The following is a 20,461-nucleotide window of genomic DNA, read 5'->3' on the forward strand; positions in this document are numbered from 1 at the left end:
AATCCTTGATATTTTCTTGGATATTTTGGTTTAAATACAAAATTTGTATAATTTCACGAATTTGATTCAAGATAACTGAATGGCGACTCACAATTTCAGCTCTAAATCGAATCTGCATGCACTCCGAGTTAGCTTACGTTAAGAATCTCACCTACATAAGCCGGTTAGGATTATCTGTCCCTTGTTAGGATTATAGTAGGTGAGATTGTTAAGAATCTCACCTAATATGGTCAGCAAAAATTTAAGAAGTGATCAGCGATTAAAAACTTACTGCTCGTTTTTATAATATAATAATATAATAATTATATAATTATAATTATTAAAATAATAAAATGTGGTAAGTAAAACATCGAAAGTGGTCAGCAAAAAGTTAAAAATGAGCAGTAAAAAATTAAATATAGTCAGTAAAAAATAAAAATTGGTCATAAAAATTAAAAATTAGCAGTAAAAAATGTGGTCAGGAAGAAATAAGTAATCAGCAACAAATTAAAAATGAGCAGTAAAAAACAAAATGTTGCCAGTAAAAAAATATAAAATGATCCGTAAAAAATTAAAATGAGTAGTAGAAATATTCAAGTTGATGAGTGAAAAATTAAAAAAGTGCTCACCAAAAATAAAAAAGCCGGTTATAAACCTATAGATCATCTTATAAAGGTTTTTAGGCAAATTTTCAGGAATTTTATTTGTAAGTAATACTAATAAGAGTAATACTGGTTTAATAAAATTTATAAAAAATAATTTTATTCAGGCATATGATATTACCTAAATTTTTTATACTATAAATGAGGAAAATTCGTTGAGGAATGCATAAAAGTATCTGAAAAAGCCAGTGATAAGCCTAGATCAGCTTATAGAGGTGAATTTTATTCATTGAAAATTTTGACTTTGCCCATAAAACAATTCCGTCAACTGCTCGACAACGACTGAATCAGCTGATCGATGTTATACAGATGCGATGAGAATTGACATCGACCAGCCGATCAGTCGTTGTTGAGCAGTTGATGGAATTGCTTAATGTTAAAAGTATAAAAAGTAATGTAAAGTCCCTTGTGCTCTTTGTGACTAATTTTTTTCCTAAACATCTATGTATGTTTTTTTGTTAGTAGTTATGTTGTATAGACATGTGAAGACGTTTACTTTAGTCGATCGTAGTATCTAAGTGAGTACGGACGTGAGTTCGTCTTGAGTCGTACAAGTGATAGGACATAGTGCGGAGGGTTCGCAACAGTCTGGAGCCCGCACCAGTTGATTGCATAAGCAGGTCACCTCCTAAGTAAGGGAAGAGCACAAGCGATCGGCAGTGTTTCTCATATCGTCAGGTTATTATTATATTATTGCACTAATTCAAATAAGTTTTTGAAAATTATCAGGTACTTTTTACCATTTAGCTCTTACAAGAATGCAGTGCATTTGCTCTGATTTAATTTGTAAAAACAATTTTCCGTGAGACACCTGATTAACTTCGTGACGATCCGAGGTACAGAGTTCATAGTTACAATTACACCTATTTTTTATTAATTTATTGTAAAAATTTAAAACTTAAATGCATAGAAAGAGCTAAATGGATTAGGGGAAAGTGCTCTACCTTCGAAGGTTCAGGCCTTCGAATAATGTGAATTTCTTTTGTTTTTCGTAAGAGATTTTCACTAAATTATCACGGAATTGTCAACAATTGATGATAAGCCAACTAATATTTGATAGAAATGTGTAAGTCGCTTAGGAAAAGTAAAGGAAAATTCACATTATTCGAAGGCATGAACATTCGAAGGGAGAGTACTTTCCCCTACTAATATACCGATTAGAATTCACAAAAATACCAAATAGTATTTTGAGGCTTATATTTTCAACTGAATATCGAACATATATCTTAGCATTCCAATCCGGGGTGCTCTTCCCTTTAGGTTCCCCCGTGATCTATGGTGATCGAGTTATTTCTACCAGTGTACCCTTAAAAAAGGTGTATCAAGGGGTGTATCCCAAAATTATTTTACTGCCAACTTATTCAAACAAGTTAAATAATAATTCTACTAGGATTTAGATACCACTTTTTAATACTAATTAGATCAATTCTTGAAGGGACAAACTAGATAAGTAGAGTACTGCAAATTTCTAATATTCAATTGAGTAGTTTTTCTCATAAACAGGGCGTTTTGAACCCTCTCCTGGATTGAAATTGTGGGAGTAGTTTAGTTAGCAGAAATCAATTGGGCGTGTCTTATGTTTATTTTTAACCCCTTTTATCTCGAGAAGTGTTACATTAACACTATACAGTCTAAAGGTAACAAATACCTAACCTAGTACCTTTACTTGACATACTTAGACTATGAGAAATAGAATGTTTCTTGGGATTTGGATTGTTTTTAAACAAATGGCAAACTGTTATCATACCTCAGCTTTAACAGCTTCTTTCTTTGCCTCATCGTAATTTTTTCTCTTTCATTTCCTAACTCTCGCCACAAAGCGGAAATACGTTAACACGGAAAAGCATTGGCTTATCAGTTTCTGACATCCTAAAGAAGAAAACGAGCGAAAGGTAGCAAAAGCAGGTAAACACAAATCAGAGTGCAGGAAATTCTTTTTTGTCTATTTCACCTTCAAAGTGGGCCAGAGAAATTTCTAGATTAGGTAAATTTTTTAGTGACAAATTGTACTACACCTCTAAGGGCATACTTCTTTCCTAATTCCCATCATTTCTTTTAAACTCGGATAAGAGTTCTGGTTTCCTTCTTCTCCGGGGGGTGGAGAAGATGGAAAGATTTTGCACTGTAGTTGTTAAAATTTATTGAAATTGAGTTGAACTGCATGGGGAATTTCTTGTCTGAGATGGTATAAATTGGTTTAACAGCACTAAAGATTTTCATGGAGATTGTCTTGGTGGGTAGAAATAAATTGAACAGTGTCGTTAATTGTGGATTATATCCCTTGAGGTGTCATTAAAATATCCCTGGAACCTCCTCCAATTCACTCAAATTGATCGATGATTGAATGTCCTTTCCTATGTCCCCCAATAAATGGATGTAATTAATAAAATCACTGCTAATTGTGCTCTTCTCGTCACAAAGTTCCACAATTTTTATTGTGGCGTGAAATTGTCCGACAGAGTGATGGACGAAAAAAGCTACGCGAGCTTTTGACGTGCTAATCAGGAATTAATGGCAATTGCTCTCCAATGGATTTTCCGATAGATTAAGTGTTTTTATCACTGCACAATGCACTAAAATACCCTCCATAAAAGTCATTAGGGTTGGGGTTATTCACTGACCCACGCAGCAAATCGATTCACAAGGCTAGTCGTGCAAAAAGGCTTCATGCAAAAAAGTGAGCTTTTTTTTTCAGAAGGAAAATTTATACAACTCGCCCTTGGTGAGTTGAAAATTATTGCATTAAAGTGTTTAAAGAAATATTTGCATTCTAATTTCTATACAAAACTCTAACCATGACTCAATGCTATTCAATCCAGCAAATTAAGTATACAGACGAAAAGCTTAGTTCTTGCCCCAAAGTCACTCTGGGCGATATTGGGGGAAAGTCAAACGGAAAAAGCACGATTTCTCCACTCTGCACTTTTTCAACTTGCTTCAACAAAGTGAAAATTGGAGAATGAGAAGCAAGAGGAGACCTATTAAAATAGCCCTATGGGAGTTTGATGCAGTTGTTGGGAATTCTGTGCGATGAATTCATTATTCAATGGTACAGGGTTTAGCAGCAAAAAAAACCGAAGCTCCGCAAAAAGCTCCAATCAGCAGTTCAGAGGATGGGTATTTTTATTGAGTCACTTCACCCAGTTTGATCAATTTAAATTCCTTTTTTGTTATGTAAGGTATTGTGGCAATTATATACGAATTTTTTCCCCAGCAACATCCTCCTCTCTCTCCCAAAAAAAAGCTCTCCACTTATGCATGTTGAGATACGAAACCGAATATTGACGAAATCCAGAATTATTCACATTGTAGCTTATTTGAGAGCTTTTTTCCCAATTCAATACTCAAAAATACAATATTTACTAAGAGCATTACATAAATTGATTAATATCAAATATATATTTTTTTAATTCTCTGTTCGACTACTGAAATGTAAAACTTTTCAATTATCACTTGTATGAGCATCGAATTCATTCCAATCCATACAAGCTTTTTAACTGAATGGGAAACTTTTCTCATTTGCCGAATGCGGCTCGAGCTCCATGGAAAAGTTAAGGCTTGATTTTAAACATTTAAAACTGATGTTCTAGTAATTTAAAATGGGAAAATAAATTTTTAATTTATCTCTTGTTGAAAGTTTCCTCTAAATTTGAGCTTTCGCAGAGCAATAAATAGTTTTACTAAAACTTGTGAAATTACCCATATCTATTTTTACAATTTCCGTCCTCACAGCGGCTTTTAGCGCAATACCCATTGAAAGTTTTCGATCTCACATGAATAAGCATTGAAAGAAAGGGCTAAAGTTATTCTTGCATGCGAGGTTCACCAATTATGATTGTGCTAGTTGAGCCCAAGACTGTTACTTTCAGTTATTTTAACCCCTTATGCAAAGTAATTAAAGTTTTTCTTGCGGAACTTCCCCATAATCAAATATTCTACTTGATTGAGCTGAAAGCTGCAAAATCAGAAGAGGATGGGAATTTGATGAAAAGGGTATCGCATCAAATTCCCATCAAACTAAATATTATCCCTTTTCTCCCAAGATGCACTTCAATTTACGCTCCTCCACTTTCAACATTGTGCGATTTCCCAATTAATTTGAACTGAAATGAGGATAGATTTGCTGATAACGAAGAAAAGTATATGAGATCAGTTTAAGAAAATCTGATGATAGAATTAACACTGTTAGAAAATAAAGAAAGTAGACATTTCTGGAAATAACTTTACACTGAATGTCAATATACTGTTAAAAACTGTATAAGAGGTCGATGGGGCAATTACACACTGCCCAACTTTTTATAGAATACCCTTTCTTTAAATAAATTTTAAGTATTTATTCGATTCAAATTAAATCCTGTATTAGGTGAGATTCTTAACAATCTCACCTACTATAATCCTAACAAAATTTCATGTCGTCCGATCGACCTCAAACTTGGCCAAAATGTGTTTCAGCACTTCCTGATCACGAATATATATGTGGCTATTTTACGTTCCCGGCCGGCCGGCCGCTCTTTGGGGCTTAATAGCTCCTAAACTAAAAAAGATATTGACTTGCGGTTTTCGGCAAAGGTTATATATCGGGTGAAAATTGCAACTTGGTGTATTGACCCCCCACCCCCCACCCCTCCTTCCGCCATTTTGAAGACCCCCCTTTTTTTGTTTTCTCAATAGCTCCGCCCCTATGGCATCGAGCGGGCTCAAATTTTAGTATGTTATAGCTGGGCCTTAGGGCTTTCAATCAATACCAAACTTAAGGTCCCCCGACCCCCCTAACCCGAGCTATAAGGGTCCAAAAAAAATTTCTTAAAATGGCCATAACTCCTGTTCTAATTGTCAGAATTTAAAAAGTGAGGGCTTTTTGGAAAGCTCTCGTGAAATGCCACTTCCCCTTCTAACATCGCAAGTTCATAAAACCACCGCTAGGGGCGCTATTATTAAAAAGAAATTTTTTAAATCTTATAAGTTAAATAACTCAAAAATTCCATTGTGCATCGGGCTGAAATTTTAGTATGTTGTAGCCGTTGATTATACCTATCAAACAAAAAAAACCTTAAGTCGATCCATAACCCCTGACCCGAGCTATAAGGGGTCAAAGTTCGAACATTGACTGGCCTCTATCTCCGGTTCTAATTAACATAGCGACCTAAATTTTACCTTTTTGGTTTCGTATCGATGAGCACTTTCAGATGGAAGTTCAAAAATTCACCACAGGTGGCGCTGTGATAGCGTCAAAATTCATCGAAATTCAAAGTCACTTTTCTCAAAAACGGCATTGTGCAAGTTAATGAAATTTTAGTATGTTGTAGTCCAGTCTAGGACGTTTCCAAAATGGTGCGTATGTGCGCTGTGGTTTCAATAGAACCGGAGATATGAGGGGTCAAAGTTCACAAAATTCAAAAAATCATATCTCCGGTTCTATGTGACCGATTTTGATGAATGAGGGCTTAAACGAAAGATCTCACCAAATGCTACAACTTTCTAGAATATTTGAACTTCGTGGGACCAACACCAGGGGCGCCACAGTCGAAAAACCAATTTCAATATCACATAACCTCAATTATCTTGACTGTCGCTGAACCGATTTTGATGATTACTTCAACATAATTGTAGAGCACATTTGTCTCTATATTTCGTCCATACATCATTTTCCGATTAGACTACGCTATCACTCCGATTTTGCCGTTTAAGTGTGAAAAAATTGATTTTTCCAATAATAACGCTTTGAAATCACTCAGATGCCAATTTGACTGCCTCTACTCCACCAAGACACTTAAAATAGGGTTTTAAATGGAAAGTCCCACAAAATACAACAATTCTTTGATATAGTTGAAGTTCAACAAATGACTACTTGGGGAACTCTGGATGAAAAAACGAGTTAAGAAACAAAAAACCTCGCTTATCTTGGCTTCTGAGTAATCGATGAGATCATGTTCTATAGGAAAATTATAGAGTACATTCTGGTCTACATTTCACCCATATATCACTTTTCTGTCAGTTCATCCAAATCCTTGATATTTTGGTTTAAATACAAAATTTGTATAATTTCACGAATTTGATTCAAGATAACTGAATGGCGACTCACAATTTCGGCTCTCAATCGAATTTGCATGCACTCCGAGTTAGCTCACGTTAAGAATCTCACCTACATAAGCCGGTTAGGATTATCTGTCCCTTTTCTAGTGTACCGGCAATCTCTAGACGAAATATTTATTAAAAACTTTATTTTCAATATTTTGAATCAACTTTAGTTTTTAATCAGAAGGACAGAAAGAAAGAAAAATAGTGATTAACGTTAAATTTAATTCGAAGAAAATAAGTGATACCCAAAAGAAAATAATTGTTAGAAAGGCTGGAGCATAGAACATAGGAATTAAGGGTTACAAGCTCATGGTGCAGTGTGGGCAAAGCCTTCATCTTTTCCCTGCACTTGAGAGAAATCTGAAAGAGTTAAAATAACATTCCGGAAATGTTAATTTTACCCTGCATTATTGATCCGAAATCGGTGTAAATATGACCCTTTTTAGGTGTATTGGGGGTAAAAGTTACCCTTTTTCATGTTAATTTCACCCTTAAAAAGGTGTATAATTAACATTAAAAAAATGTTGATATATTTTTACACTTAAAAATGTTAAAGTTACGAGGAAAAAAAGTTAATCGCACCCTCTGTTTTTTCTCAATGTGGAACAGCTTGGGTCTGGAGATCTTCTCTGACGGCCTACTTGGTGCCCCTTTCTCCGAATGCCTAACTTCTGCCTAAAGGTTGCAGACTTACTTCATAATGTGTTATAAGTAAGACTGGAGACTTTTATAGCGATTGGACTCGCTTATCCATGAAATCTTATGTGCCATCTAACGATTCTTACCAAAGTTCTTACCGCCTTTCACAATTTTCGCTTGATATTTGTATTTATTCCTTTTTGTATTATTAATATTATGTTAAATGCACGTACTTAACCATTTGAATACATTTTTCATATGTGCCTATGGCTTACAGGATATTTGCAAAAAGAAAATAATAAAAAACTTATTTATTTCAGTGGAAATTTTCGGAGGGAAGAAGCTCCGCGCAAGCTGTGGAGTCTTCAACCCAAAAAATCAAAAAACTCACTCTTCTCCAGAGCTTTCGACACGCTCCGTGTCTTCCTCAGTGGTCGAGTGATGTCAAAGATCATTTGGGGGATCCTACAAACTTGACGGGAGGGTTCCAGGGTGCTTATACAAATATCTCGGAGGCACAGCACCAAACACTCTGCAATCATCAGGAGACAACTCATTGTTGTCTATATTTGTATTAGCACCCTGGAATAGGGCGTTTCAACTAGGAAAAATTTTTTTTGGCACTATTCTCACGGTGCTGTATTTGATGAGACAAGAAAGTTTTTCTTCTACGACCATATGATCAGACGCTGTTTAGAGGTGGCTGAACGACCCTCTCTGTAGTGTAAAATCCGGTAAAATCAGAAATTTGTTCTACAGACAGGGTCGTTCAGCCACCTCTAAAAAGCGTCTGATCATATGGTCGTAGAAGAAAAACTTTCTTGTCTTATCAAATACAGCATCGTGAGAATAGTGCCAAAAAATTTTTTTCCTAGTTGAAACGCCCTACTCTGGAACCCTCCCGCCAAGTTTATCTCCAAATAACGAAACCCAGTGATCTTTGACATCACTCGACCACTGAGGAAGACACGGAGCGTGTCGAAAGCTCTGGAGAAGAGTGAGTTTTTTGATCTTTTGGGTTGAAGACTCCACAGCTTGTGTTGCCGCATCCGGACGGAGCTTCCCTCTGAAAGTTTCCACTAAAGCTGAACAGCAATTCCCCTTATTTATTTCTACAATTCCTCTATCTGATTTCTTGAATATAACTTTGTCAACAAACTTTTGGACGATACTGTATTTGTGTTCTTTGTCCCCTAATTTTTATTTAATGTTCTAATCAATAATATAAGGATATGGTTTGGGCAGAAGCTTTAAAAACATTGTGAGATACTATAGAAAAATGTATAATTCTTTGTAAAATTCATTTAGGGGGTGTGGCCTATTTTCCTTGGCTTTTGCACAGGAAATGTGGATTACCTTCTACTATTTTCAATTGAAATTTACCCAGGAACTTCAACTGCAATATTAACTGCGATGTTAAAGAATTATAGTTCCCTTAAAAAATCATTCTCAGGTGTATTCTATGTAATGTATTTTGAATTGGATGTGTTCTTCATTGATATAGGGAACACTGAGGCAATAGTAAACACGGGGTATTTATCAACACTTCGAGGACGTCATCTATATGAAACTATGGATAGTATGGGGGTAGGGTAAAGTGTATAATTTGGAATTAGTGTTACAAGTTGGACAATTCGCCGGTACAAGTTGGACATGGCTTTTTTCTTGATAAATACAGTACAAAATTTTTTATTAAGCACAAGGAACTAAATTATAAAACCAAAGCATTAAAAATATACAAATAAAAATGAAGTACTACATTTATCAAGACGAAAAGCCCTGTCCAAATTGTACCATTGTCCAACTTGTACCACTGCACAGTGGGGCCGTGACGGCCAAAACCTATTTTTTTCGATATTTTTAATCGGTCCAAAAGTATTTTTATTTGATTTGGCACTAATTGAAGATTATTTTCCCAAATTTTCACTAAGATCGGTTGGAAATTGTGGCCTATAGAGATTCTTAAAGTCACCACTTTCATGAATTTTTTCGTCATTTTTGGCTCCCTGGAGATGTATGCATACACGGAAAATGATACAGATAATTGTATCTTCCTATAGGACTTATGCCATTTAGCATGTCTTTTTATATAGAAGAAAGACTCCCAAATGCAATAGTCATAATTTAAATTATCCTCGTAGTCCTCCTCTAGGACATTCTTTAATTTAGTCTTAACATTAGCCAAAAAAAACGTAATTCTCGGGATTCATCAAAGGTTCTACTTATGAAGCCGCAGAATGCCGGTATTCTGAATAGCATAGTTTGTCTCTAAATTTAATCTACTTTAAGGAGATACTAAGCTCATTTTGCGATTTTTTGCGATAAGGACCTTCCCAAGCAATTTTCTGAGACCATGCACACCTAAAGAACACTTTTTTCACGTAAATCAGTAGTCTTATTTTATTATGCATTTCACAGATTTGCCTTCTTTTGTAAAAACACATCTAATTTATATATACATACATATATATATATACATATATATATATATATACATATATACATATATACATATATATATGGATATAGCTATGGACACGAATGAATTCGTTGAAACTATTTGAGTCCAAAAAAATCTATTAAAATGGGAAATTCACGAGAGAATTAATATATTATTTGATGTTTGTAATAAAGCTACACTACTAGAATAATTCATTTAATTAACCTGTAAATGTAAATACTATTAAGGATTAATGAAAATCGAACATTTTTTATATTTATTTTATTTGAATTTTCATTTTATTTTAGTTCAAAATTTTATGGAGTTCTACAAATAAGAAATATAAAATTAAATCTGATGAGCAGAATATCATATTTAATTATTACTCAATTTAATTTAATTTAATTATTACTAAAGAGTTCTTTATGAATTTCCAAGTAAGATAGCTAAAGTTTCTTTGTTTTTTCAAGAAATCTATGAGCCTATGCGTTGGTATTCTTCTTCTGTTACAATTTTTCCTTTTTTTCGTGTAGGTATGTCATAATACGATTCACTTTCGAATTAGAAAAACTTAGGAAAAATCCCTTAACCTCCGAAAAATCACTAAAAACTTATTAATATATCTCAAAACACTTAATAGACTACAATTCTAGCTGAACTTTTTTATAAGGAAAAGATATTTGTGGAACTATAAATCTCAAAATGAAATTTTTTTTCCTGTTCACAACATAAAATGATTTTACAAATTTATAGAATTCTTCACAGAAAAATATGAGAAAAAATAATATAAAAATGCCTCAATTAACACTTTAAAAAATGAAAGAAACTTCAAGAAACTAAATTTTATTGGAAGCTAAATTTAAGAGATACTCTTTATTTCTCTACTTTTTTCCGTAATAACCTTTTTCGAGTTGTTTCGAGACATTTTTAGTATTTCAATTGAATTTATTAATTTATTAATGGTATAAGAATAGAAAAAAGAATTCTAATTGATTGAAGAAATAAAATTATTTTTTACTAAAACAATTAAATTGTTAATATCCGAATTTTATCATAATATTGCTATATCTTTACATACACAATTTTTTATGTTAAAAATATAACGTTGGTTATTGGTATAAAAAAGACCATTTATCTTCGAAAATACTGTAAAACCATACAATGTTAGTTCAACAATAAAGAAATGATTACATTATTGGAGTTATTGGAGACACCACAGAAGTTTATAGTGTAAATAAAATTACTATTGATACTATTGGAGATTAACACTACTTTATAATTATATATTAATTAACCTAATATTATAGGTATATTAATATACCTCGCGAGTTTTTCTTCGCTATTTTCTTCAGTGCATATGGCAAAAATGACCTATCTACTATCTAGAGAGAGTCGTCAATCAGAGCAAATGACACTCAAATCATCCAATTTCTTCTCAGGAGAGACTAGAAAAAATTCCTGCAGTTAACGAGAGATCTCCAGTTCGATTCTGGGTAGAACAGGAATTTTTTCCTGAGAAGAAATTGGATGATTTGAGTGTCATTTGCTCTGATTGACGACTCTCGTAATAAATTCTCACTATTTACTATCTATTTCAAATTTTCAACTAATAATCTAAAAATTGCTACTAAATCGCAATAGGTTTAGAAAATTATTTAATGCTCTTAAGTCATTTTTTTGTTTCTTGAGGTGTATTCTTCAACAGTTGATAAAGTGGTTTGTTTTATGTGATTCTTTGAAGTGTTTTCAATGAATATGGAGACAAAAGGTAAAGGTAATGTTTATCCTTTTATAGCCTTCTCTTAACAAATTTCCTTTCACTGTGAAAAAATAGACTTTGAATTGAAGATTGAGGATATTTTTGAGGCTGTCGCGAGCATCCCATTCAAGAACAAGAAGTATGAAATTGAAAAATTTGTGAGCACCATGTTAAATGGAGAATTAAAGGATGATAATAAGAAGCTAGTGGGACGTTTGTGGAAGCAATTTGAGAGGAGGTGGGCTGCCGCTCACAGGCACCCGGAAATTTTTAAGAGGGACAACGCCGTTTGGTTGCAATCAACTATAAAGTTCTGTTCTTCAGAGGAGATTGACAGTAATGTCGTTGACAAAGGTAAAAAAAATTATTGCATATAGTACTTTATAAAATTATTTTGTAGTTTCCTGACCTGACTCAAAATGCTACAATTTTAATTGCTCGAACTCGACGAGAAAGCAGTTTTTGTTATCCGATTTTTTTCAACCCTTAACTATTCTGGCTTCATTTATATTTAAGGCTAATATTTCTTAAAAAATACTTTCTAATTGATAGATTTTCAATTTTAGGCTGTTGTTATAATAATATATAGACAAATTTAAATCGATATTAAACTGATATGCACCAAATAAATTTTCTAAAAAGAATATTAGACAGAGAAAAGAAGTGTCCAATCGTCTTGAAATTGTATTGCCTAAATTTAAAGACAGAGCAGTTTAGGGGAGTCTAAGGTAAAATTTGTCAAAATGCTTGAGCACACAGAAAACTTATTCGATTTATAATAAGAATATTCTTATAAGATTATTCCAAATATTTCTGAATATTTTTCTGAAAACTATTTTTCTATATTTTGAAAAAATATGGTTTTTAAGCCATTTTCTAAAAAGTAAATTTTGTAGAAATTTTTCAAAACTTCTTGAAAAAATTTTGTCAGATATTGGATAATTTGTAATATACTGCTCTCACAAATGAAAAAAACCAAACTGACATATTCTAATAGGACATTTACTCCTCTAAAACTTTGTCGAAGGACATTTTTTCCAACAAGAAATAGGCTTTAGTTAAGTATATCAATATTGAGTTTTTCTATATGGAATACATTCCAATAATAAGACTGAAGATTTCAATTTTTTCCTATATTCCTTACTTGAATAACTTATAAATCGTAAGATTAAGAAGGTTATTGGTAAAAATTTAAAGCCTGCGTCTCTCCTATTTTGGAAAGTATCGAGTTGTTTTTTTAATTTTAAATTTGATAAATTTTGTCACTATCTCTCCTATATTTCAACTTGTCACCATTTTGAAGCCTAAACCTAAAGGGAAATCGATTTCAGGTCTTTAATGACCCTATCTAAAAGAAAAGGGACAGATAATCCTAACCGGCTTATGTAGGTGAGATTCTTAACGTGAGCTAACTCGGAGTGCATGCAAATTCGATTTGATGCTGAAGTAGGGAGACGCCATTCAGTTATCTTGAATCAAATTCGTGAAATTATACAAATTTTGTATTTAAACCAAAATATCAAGGATTTGGATGAACTGACAGAAAAGTGTTATATGGGTGAAATGTAGACCAGAATGTTCTCTATAATTTTGCCGTAGAACTTGAACTCATCGATTACTCAGAAGCCAAGATAAGCGAGATTTTTTGTTTCTTAACTCGTTTTTTCATCCAGAGTGCCCCAAGTAGTCATTTGTTGAACTTCAACTATATCAAAGAATTGTTGTATTTTGTGGGACTTTCCATTTAAACCCCTATTTTAAGTGTCTTGGTGGAGTAGAGGCAGTCAAATTGGCATCTGAGTGATTTCAATTTCAAAGCGTTATTATGGGAAAAATCAATTTTTTCACACTTAAACGGCAAAATCGGAGTGATAGCGTAGTCTGAGTGGAAAATGATGTATGGATGAAATGTAGAGACAAATGTGCTCTACAATTATGTCGAAGTAATAATCAAAATCGGTTCAGCGACAGTCGAGATAATTGAGGTTATGTGATATTGAAATTGGTTTTTCGACTGTGGCGCCCCTGGTGTTGGTCCCACGAAGTTCAAATATTCTAGAAAGTTGTAGCATTTGGTGAGATCTTTCGTTTAAGCCCTCATTCATCAAAATCGGTCACATAGAACCGGAGATATGATTTTTTGAATTTTGTGAACTTTGACCCCTCATATCTCCGGTTCTATTGAAACCACAGCGCACATACGCACCATTTTGGAAACGTCCTAAACTGGACTACAACATACTAAAATTTCATTAACTTGCACAATGCCGTTTTTGGGAAAAATGTCTTTGAATTTCGATGAATTTTGATGCTATCACAGCGCCACCTGTGGTGACTTTTTGAACTTCCATCTGAAAGTGCTCATCGATACGAAACCAAAAAGGTAAAATTTAGGTCGCTATGTTAATTAGAACCGGAGATAGAGGCCGGTCAATGTTCGAACTTTGACCCCTTATAGCTCGGGTCAAGGGTTTTAGATCGACTTAAGGTTTTTTTTGTTTGATAGGTATAATCAACGGCTACAACATACTAAATTTTCAGCCCGATGCACAATGGAATTTTTGAGTTATTTAACTTTTAAGATTTAAAAATTTTCTTTTTAATACTAGCGCCCCTAGCCGTGGTTTTATGAACTTGCGATGTTAGAAGGGGAAGTGGCATTTCACGAGAGCTTTCCAAAAAGCCCTCACTTTTTAAATTCTGACAATTAGAACCGGAGTTATGGCCATTTTAAGAAATTTTTTTTGGACCCTTATAGCTCGGGTCAGGGGGGTCGGGGGACCTTAAGTTTGGTATTGATGGAAAGCTCTAAGGCCCAGCTATAACATACTAAAACTTGAGTACGCTGAATGCCATAGGGGCGGAGCTATTGAGAAAACAAAAAAGGGGGGTCTTCAAAATGGCGGAAGGAGGGGTGGGGGGTGGGGGGTCTATGCACCAAGTTGCAATTTTCACCCGATATATAACCTTTGCCGAAAACCGCAAGTCGACATCTTTTTTAGTTTAGGAGCTATTAAGCTCCAAAGAGCGGCCGGCCGGCCGGCCGGCCGGGAACGTAACTTAGTCACATATATATTCGGAATCAGGAAGTGGCGAAACACATTTTGGCCAAATTTGAGGTCGATCGGACGACATGAAATTTTGTTAGGATTATAGTAGGTGAGATTGTTAAGAATCTCACCTAATATTATTATCTCGAATTATATTTTTGCATTATGTCTTAAAAATATTTAAGCTCAAAAATGACGATTTTTTTAAAATTCTCAAATTCATAATTGATTTTATTTATTTTTTATACTTCTAATTTTTTTTAAGCAAAACCGTTTCGGAAAAAGAAACTACAAGCCTCACACGTAATATTTTTCATTAAAGTGAAAATTATTATTGATTAGTATTGTTATATAAATGATTTAAATTTTTGGGCTATTTTTGTGCTTATCGCTCGTAGGTGCAAAAAATACACCGATTCAGACTCTATTGGACATTCCTAGGTTAGATGTAAGACTTATCATTGATTATGTACACCAGTTTCATTTTTATTGTTGATTTTAGGTCCGTAAAAAGTGTCTCGTCCTTGAAGGGTTAAAGTCTTCGATGTTCGATCAAGGGTTTGTAAACCTACTCGGCACTACTTTGCTTCCATCTCTGTATCTTAGAAAGTACTTCGAATTGGGTTTTAAAATTCTTCTTCGTATATTCTTACAGATTAGTTTATCTATCAATTTAAGCAAACCGATTTTTTCAGTCTTTTGACCCATATAAAATTCAAACGGTAAGAGATATCAACTTCCGGTCTTCGGTGACTCCACCTCAAATGACATTATCTCAAAAGTATTTTTTTTTGTTTTTACCCTCTCCCGTTTCATGCGCTCCCTCTCCCCCAAATTTAACCCTACAATGCAGGGAACATCTTTACTTAATAAAAATGTATAAATATTTATAATTCTGCAGGAGGCCGGCCATCAGTGCCATTTGAAGAATCCTCCCTCCGAAGCAAAAGGAGGAAAACACAAGAGTTGAGAATAAACTACAGTTCAGAAGAATTGCAGTTCTCAGCAAATATGCGTGCACGAGTAGAGGGGAAATTGACAAAACAGTCGGGGTTTGAGGCCAGGCCACTCTCTAAAAGTGAGGCCTTGGCCAGATATGTAGAAGCGAAGATGACGAGGCACTCTTACAACATCTTTTACGAACCTGCCAAGTCGATCTATCCACCATACAAAAAAATTCAAGAAGCTAAAAAGCTGTGCTATCTTCCACAAAGCAGCAGTAGTGTTTCGGAGACCGAGTGTCTCTTGGACTTACAAATGCTATTGGATCACACTGCCAGAAGAATTGTGGAAGTTAGTGATATAAGTGGACTAGGCCAACACGACCTCCAATTATTTTGGAAGTGGGGATGCGATGGAGCAACAGGAATGAGTGAATACAAGCAGAAGTTTTTAGATCCAACTTCAAGCGACTCCGCAATATTCATGACCTCTGCTGTACCGTTAAAGATGTCAGCGTGCAGTGATGGCCCAGAGATCTGGCAGAACCCCCTACCTGCGTCCCCAAAGTGGTGTCGACCTATACGCATCCAGTATGTCAAAGAAAATTCAACGGTGGTCCAACAAGAGTATGAGCGAATGATGGTGGCAATAGAAAACTTACAGCCAACTTCACTTGATGCTCAAAATTTTCACATCACTATTAAGCATCGGATGATGTTTACAATGGCTGATGTGAAAGTTTTGAACATAATAACATCTACTCCGTCCAATAAACACTGCTATGTGTGTGGGGCCAGTACGGCTCAATTCCACAAGTTCAGGGACATCCAAAACCTCACCCCGATTGATTCACATTTGAACTTTGGCCTTAGTCCACTTCACTGCTGGATACGAACATTCGAAGCCATTTTACATGTCGCCTACAGGCTCTCCTTTAAAAAATACTTCAAAAGACATCATGAGGATGAGTTTAAAGCAACAAAACTTCGCATCCAGCAGGAATTTTTTGAACAGTTGGGGCTGCATGTGGATAAGCCAAGACCAGGATCGGCCAATTCTAATGATGGAAATACCGCTAGGCGGTTCTTTGCTAATCCACAGGTAAAAAGAAAGCATAATACTTGTGAGATTTCATTAATGATCTTCCGTTTCAAATACCGCATGTACAGCATCACCTTTATGCTGATGATCTTCAGATTTATTATTCTGGTGATCCTCAAGCTCCTGCTTCAGCTTTTGCTGCTATTAATAACAGTTTGTCCTTGGTAAATAACTAGGCTGTTGCTAATTGATTGGTTCTTAATCCCAAAAAGTTCCTCTTCCTGTTAATTGGAAACAGACAAACTAAGCCCTCCCCCAGCCCTGTTTTACTCTCCGACGAGCCTATTCCTGTATTAAATCATACTCGTAATCTTGATGTCATTTTTAAGGACACTGTTACTTGGCATGATCATGTCTCAGAAATTTGCCGCAAGTTTAATTTCGCTCCTTACACCCTTCGTAGAGTCGCTTTTCTCTTGGTCCACTATCCGCTATTCAGATATTCGCTTGCTCTTGGTCCGCTCCCTTCTTGTGCCACACTTCCTCTATGCTTCAGGGCTTTTCTATTTCTGTGATACTGACTCAAATCAATTTTGTCGTTTTAGTGTAAAAACAATGATTTTTTCAATCCAAATCCTTGATATTTCGGTTTAAATACGAAATTTCTAAAATTTTACGAAAACTTGATTCAAGATCACTGAATGGCGTCCCCTATCTTCAGCTCTAAATCGAATTTGTAAGCATTCCGAGTTAGCTCACGTTAAGAATCTCACCACATAAGCCGGTTAGGATTATCACTCGCTTTCTATTTTCTTGTTTCATTACAGTAAACTCTCGCCGATTCGGCTCTTGTAAAATCAGAATACTTTTTAATTCGGGCAGTAGTTAAAATTTAAAAAATGCTTATCGACATTTATCAAGTTTTCGAATGAAGCAAATTCACTTAAATTTGCCATGTTTTGTCTCAGTTATGATGTGATTTTGCATTATTAAGTGGTTTTCATGAAATTTACTATGAATATGAGTACGGAAACATAATATGAGTTTGCAGAAGAACAAAAAAACGTTGCATTTCATACAATTTGACGCCCAAATTTCTCTTTAATTCGGGTGACAGTTCAGTCCCAAATACTAGAATTTGAGGGAGTCTACTGTTTTTTAAACAAGTGAATTATTGACATTGAAGACCTGTTGTAGTTTCAAAACTCTTGTATTAATCTTATATCTTAAATCGACAATCTCGTAGATTGTTGGAGAATAATATAAAAAATATATTTTTTAAATAAATAAATCATCTGTAGAAGTATTTTTCACATTCATGTTTAAAACACCAATCCTCAGGTTTCTTCTGAGATCACTGGCATCAAAGAAGAGCTCATTACACGATTGCGGAATTTGCTCTTGGCAATATCCAGTGGGAAACTTCTGGACCCAGGAAAATTCGAAAGATATGCCATGAAAACCGCAGAAATATATGTGAAAGAGTATGGATGGTATAAAATGCCTCCTACTCTTCACAAAGTCCTGTTTCATGGACACCAGGTCATTGCGAAGAGCCAATTTCCTATCGGGCATTTGTCTGAAGAACCGCAGGAAGCTCTCAACAAAGAAGTGTACCGGATTAGAAGAAATAATACTCGCAAATATTCGAGGTATATGAATAAAATCATTTTAATCCAATAGTAAAAAATATGTTTATATTTGTTAGTTTATTTTTATAATATTAATGTAGTTGTAAAGTTATAAAAAAATATAGTTAAGAAAAACGCATGGTCTATAAAAAGCACATGGTTACTCAAAATTGATTTTTTTTGTAATATTCCATTAAACAAAGAGATCCTTAGTTTATACTATTTAAGATTCAACGTAGTATTCTCCAGTTGTAGTTATCCTCAATGATTTCATTTTCGATCCTGATTCATTTATAAAGTCAAATCTCACACTTTTCACTTTTTACGATTTACTTTTGATAGTAGTGAGAAAAAGACATTTTTTAGAGACTAGCATCCAACTATAAAAGATAAATTAATAGGAAGGATCATTATGTAGCCGAAAAATTATGAAGCATACATAGAGCCTTCAATCTTAGAACGTTTCGCCAATAATTAAACAATTAATAGTATATTTAACCCTCTAATGATTAAGAGTCACTGCAGGGTAGCATCACAAAAATTACATTTACAACGACAATAAAGTTTTTATTTATTTAAAAGAACAATAATATTCTCGGTAATAGTCTTCCTAACATCTTCTGAAGGTTTGAACTCATTTTGACTCTTCGTTTTGTTGCTATTCCCAGTTTTGTGTGACAAGTCAGAGAAAAAGAGGGAAAATTTTTTTGTGCAGAAAATCTCATTTCTAAATTCAAAAAAAAATAAAGATTTAAAGTAATCTGACTAAAATAAGTTAATTTTTTACTGAAAGATATGTCATTCTACTTTGTAAATTATAATTTAGGAAATTGAAAAAAATTAAAATGTGAATTTTAGAAATTTCTGAATATTTTATTAAAGTTTTAAAACGAAAAAATGAACTTAGAAAAAAAATAGAAGAATGAGGGCCGCAGAAAAAAAAATATTCGTTCACAAAGAAAATGAAGCATGAGCCATTTAAATTTTCACGGATCGACAAAATTTAAACTTGCTTTTATCACTACCTGACACCCATTTTTTGTATCATTGAAAATGTTTTATCATAAATAAATCAAATTCAAGTTTCTTTTTATTGATTAAGTTCCAAAAAATCGAAAAGTTGTGTCAAGCAGTACTAACTTTAAAAATTTTTATGTTTCTGTGATTCTCATCTTTTTAAAATTATATTTATTGCATAATAAAATACCATTTTATATTGTAGGACGGCCGCAAACCAGGATCTGATTAATGGTTTAATTGTTGGGTCAGATCCTGTAATCTCCCACTATCGCTATCACCAAATGGAGAAGAAAAAGACAGAAAATGTACTCCCAGAAGACGTGCAAGATTTAATAAGAACCTAAATCAAAAAATATATTGAAAAGGAAAATCAAAAATTAATTTCTTTGTTTTTAGTATTTATTCACTCTTTCACACACATGTGACGTAGAAAACTACCACACATGGATAAATGGTTTAATTGTACTATGGATATTCTAAAAGCAGACTCTTGAGGAGAAGAAACAGAACAAAAGAGGTGGCAATACGTTACAGCTTTGAATTTGAATTTGAATTTGAAGTTATTTATGCCCAAAAAATACAAAGAACTTACATAGCGTAATTTTCAAACCCCATGACATAAAACCTTATAACGTGGGACTTTCACACATATTTTACATATTTTACTCCGGATTCCTTATTCACACATAAATTGTTTATAAACACCTTTTTAACGTCAAAATTAAAAAATGCACTTTTTGACGAAAATTGCTTCTAGTGTGTAGACGCCATAAGACTTCAACTTATGGATAAAATCATCGTACTATAGTATTCGAGCATATAAAATAAAATATGTATTTCTTAGAGTTTTTATTTATATCTTCAAAGTGTTTTCAATTTTTACTGGATTACAATCGATTTGAACTGGTTCATAAATCACTCAAAAGATCCCACAAAATAGTTTTTGGAGTAATGTAATTGAATTTCGTATAAAAATTAGTTATCGGTTATGAACCGGTTCATTACCGGTTTAAAACCGATTGGAACCGGTTCAGTTTTGTCGGAAATTTCGAGACCTTTCCAACGACCCCAAACATGACTCCATTCGCTTGATAAATGCGCTTTCTAGATCCTTTATAACTTTTGACCTTGAAAATCCGTTATCAGGAATGATTCAACGGGATGTTCGTATATGGAGAAGATGTCCGCCTGTTTAATCTCTAAAACATATCCAAAAATGA

General features: G+C 34.0%; 1 protein-coding gene across 1 annotated transcript; it reads left to right on the forward strand.

The window, feature by feature from the left end:
• Positions 1-11,466: 11,466 nt before the first annotated feature.
• Positions 11,467-19,957, forward strand: LOC129809645 (uncharacterized). Its single transcript, XM_055859619.1, has 4 exons — positions 11,467-11,911; positions 15,509-16,650; positions 17,932-18,242; positions 19,444-19,957. The coding sequence occupies exons 1-4, from the start codon at positions 11,725-11,727 to the stop codon at positions 19,583-19,585; spliced, it is 1,782 nt and encodes a 593-aa protein (XP_055715594.1). The 5' UTR covers positions 11,467-11,724; the 3' UTR covers positions 19,586-19,957.
• Positions 19,958-20,461: the final 504 nt, after the last annotated feature.

This window comes from Phlebotomus papatasi, chromosome 1 (genome assembly GCF_024763615.1).
Source record: "Phlebotomus papatasi isolate M1 chromosome 1, Ppap_2.1, whole genome shotgun sequence".
Lineage (NCBI taxonomy): Eukaryota > Metazoa > Arthropoda > Insecta > Diptera > Psychodidae > Phlebotomus > Phlebotomus papatasi.

What these genes read in the sequence shown, in the direction of transcription:
- LOC129809645 (XM_055859619.1), top strand. Translation starts at nt 11,725, where the DNA reads ATGTTAAATGGAGAATTAAAGGATGATAATAAGAAGCTAGTGGGACGT. An exon ending in GGTTCTTTGCTAATCCACAG is followed by an intron (nt 16,651 to 17,931) that starts GTAAAAAGAAAG and finishes ACCAATCCTCAG; the next exon opens with GTTTCTTCTGAGATCACTGG. An exon ending in AATACTCGCAAATATTCGAG is followed by an intron (nt 18,243 to 19,443) that starts GTATATGAATAA and finishes TTTATATTGTAG; the next exon opens with GACGGCCGCAAACCAGGATC.